Source organism: Rutidosis leptorrhynchoides, chromosome 3 (assembly GCF_046630445.1).
Source record: "Rutidosis leptorrhynchoides isolate AG116_Rl617_1_P2 chromosome 3, CSIRO_AGI_Rlap_v1, whole genome shotgun sequence".
NCBI classification, from domain to species: Eukaryota; Viridiplantae; Streptophyta; class Magnoliopsida; order Asterales; family Asteraceae; genus Rutidosis; species Rutidosis leptorrhynchoides.
The window spans coordinates 217,255,693-217,258,768 of record NC_092335.1 but is presented as its reverse complement, the minus strand read 5'-3'; the positions used below and the strand labels follow the sequence as shown (position 1 = coordinate 217,258,768).

Here is a 3,076-nt window from a genome sequence, read left to right as displayed (position 1 = left end):
ACATCAAATATGTGTGAACGTTGCTTATCCTGTTGCCAACATCCAAGCCCAAATGAAAAATACATGGCATGTGCATATCCATTACGGCAAAGCATGGAATGCTAGGCGTATTGCAATCGAACGATTGTTTGGAACTTGGGAAAGTAACTTTATTCATTTACCAAATTATATAAATGAATTAGTTACTATCAATCCAGACACAATTGTTGTGTTTGAAAATGGACCTGAAATTTATGAAGGTTTCGACACCTTTAAATTTGTGTTTTAGGCATTCGGTCCAGCCATTAAAGCGTTTAAACTGTGTATTCCAATGATTTACATCGATGGCACCCATTTGAAAGGTAGTTATAAGGGTAAACTGTTAACAGCGGTTGCCAAAAATTCTAACAATCAAATTTTACCTATTGCCTTTGCCCTAGTTGATGAAGAAAGTAACGAAAGTTGGTCTTGGTTTTTGCAAATGCTCCAAGAAAATGTTATGGGAAACGAAAATTTGTGTGTCATCTCTGATCGACACCAAGGTATCTTACATGCAATGGGTGCTCAAACATATGGTTGGGAACATAGGTACTGCTTGCGCCACATTCGTAGCAACTTGTTGAGCAAATACACTAAAGTGAAATCTCTCAAACACTTGTGTTGGACAGTCAGTTCAACAACAAATCAAATATTGTACAAGAATGCTTTGCGAGCCATCAAACAAGCTAGTGTTGAGGCTTGGCAATATTTGCAAGATGCTGATGTAGGCAAATGGACTGTGTATAGGGACAGTCAGAGGAGTCGTTGGGGTAACACAACGACAAATATTGTTGAGTCCCTCAACAATGTGTTCCGTCATGCCCGAATGATACCGATCAAAGCGTGTATCGAATATACATTTGATTACATCAGGCAACACTTCTACGATCAAAGTCGAGAAGCAAGGCTATGTAATTCACCACTTTCGAAGTTCATGTTCAACGTCTTTAACGAACGGGCAAAAAGAGCTCAACGTTACAAAACAACATGTTATCACGAAGAACAAGGTATCTACAAGGTTCATTCAACTTATCAAAGAAGTGGAGAAGGTGGCACTGATTACACAGTGGAGTTTAAAAAGAAAAGGTGTTCATGTGGTGTTTGGCAACACCAAAGATTACCTTGCTCTCATGCCATTTCCGTATGTAGCCATCTAAATGAGGATATAAATAAACAAATCAGTAAAAAGTATACAACTCCTACATGGAGAGAGCAATATAGCGATCATTTTAATCCATTAAGAGATGCGAGCTACTGGACACATATAGAATGGAAAATTATGGCCGATCCATCAAGATTGATTAAGCACAGGGGGCGGAAGCAATCAAAATGTATGAAGAACCAGATGGATGAACATGAAAAGCAAGCTCCAAAGTGTGGTATATGCAGAACTGAAGGTCACAACAAGAATACTTGTCCACGTACTAGAAACCCATAGGTTTTCATTAGTAATTTGTTGTATTTAGTTTGTTGTACTTTGTTTCTTGTAGTTTGTTTCTTGTAGTTTGTTTCATATGAAGTAACTTTAATTTATAAAAGGTCTAGGTGCATAATAGTATTCACCATGACTATCATACATCGTATCGAACTCTAGTACGTCTTCAAAAACTCCAAAAAAAACATACAACTCGATGTTTTCTGAAAGTATACACGCTTTCCCTACTAATGTATACCATTCTTCATCATAGCATATTGCTCCGGCTTCACTTGCTCCTGCTTTGTAGTAGTATATGTCCATTGAACGTGGATTCTTTGATAGCTTTTCTCGAAGAAACTCATTCAACTTCTCCATATTAAAGCCCCGAACATCTACGTTATCAAACGTCATTTTAGGCCCTTTAGAGAGTTCCGTTTTACCATCGTTTCATTCAAAATCACAACCATGATACACGTCAATTGATACGTATTTCGGATTCATTTTTTGTTATGTATTTATGAAACAATCACAAATCACTTTTATAAGCCCGAATCTACATATAACCGAAGTTTTAAAGTTCGGTTTCAGACCTATCAGAAAAAAACATGCAAAACCGATGTTTGAAACTTCGGTTTGTCAGGTACTAGACATGTCATAAAAAGCAATTAAAGAAATGTTATTGTTACCTTTTACTGTTACCTTTTACTGTTCGGCAGCTTTTACTGAAACCGAACTTTAAAAGGTCGATTTTCCAATTTTAACTACACTATATAAACCGACATCTATTACAACAAACAGATGTATCACTCTATTCTCCCTTCTCCAAACATAAATTTTTAATTTTGTAAACATAAACATGTCACCAATTCCTGTTCAAATTAATGTCTATTGGAATGGACAGTTTTCAACACAAAAAAAGTTTTACTATGGGTACAAATATAAGTACTTTCAAAATGTGGATGTTAGTCAGATGACAACAATTTCGAAGGTGTTTGAGTGGCTCAAAGAAAACATTACGATTGAACATTCGGGCGTGATGTTTTGGAATGAATGTAAAGGAAAATTCGAGCATCTTTGTGAGGAAGATGAATGGATTATGATAAAAAAAACGAAGCAATTGTGAAAAACCAACCTCTTCCATTGCATCTAATTTAATTATGTGTTAAATTTCTATGTATTGTTTTAAATTATGTATTTTTATTTTCAAAAAAATGTAACCGTGATTCTGATATTAATAAAAGTGTTGTTCAAAAAATTTGTATTTGCATCTTACTAATATTGATATTTTATTGTTTGTAATGTTATTATATGTTTTTAAAGTAATTTTAGCGTATGAAACTATAAATTAACTATCAAAACCAAGTTATTTATAAAATTAGTGTTTAAAAAAAAAAATAACAAAACCGAAGTTTGGAACTTCGGATTTGGTAAAACCGAATTTCCAAACTTCGGTTTAGGGTTTCTGCTGACAGACCACCCAAAACCGAAGTTTGAAACTTCGGAAATGGCAAAACCAAGGTTCCAAACTTCGGTTTTACCATTTTTGCAACGAATTTTTCATTTTTTCTAGTTTTGAAAGTTGGTTTAAAATTATTACCATTTTAGAAAAAAATTCATAAATAGAACTTGACAAAAGCAATA

The 3,076-nt window shown here is 34.4% G+C and overlaps 1 protein-coding gene across 1 annotated transcript; it reads left to right on the top strand.

Annotated features, from left to right (window-relative positions):
* Positions 1-310: 310 nt before the first annotated feature.
* LOC139900823 (protein FAR1-RELATED SEQUENCE 7-like) lies at positions 311-1,456 on the top strand. Its single transcript, XM_071883577.1, has one exon. It carries the CDS (start codon positions 311-313, stop codon positions 1,454-1,456), a length of 1,146 nt encoding a protein of 381 aa, XP_071739678.1.
* The last annotated feature ends 1,620 nt before the right edge of the window (positions 1,457-3,076 follow it).

Coding starts and splice junctions, on each gene's coding strand:
- LOC139900823 (XM_071883577.1), top strand. CDS start 311: ATGATTTACATCGATGGCACCCATTTGAAAGGTAGTTATAAGGGTAAA.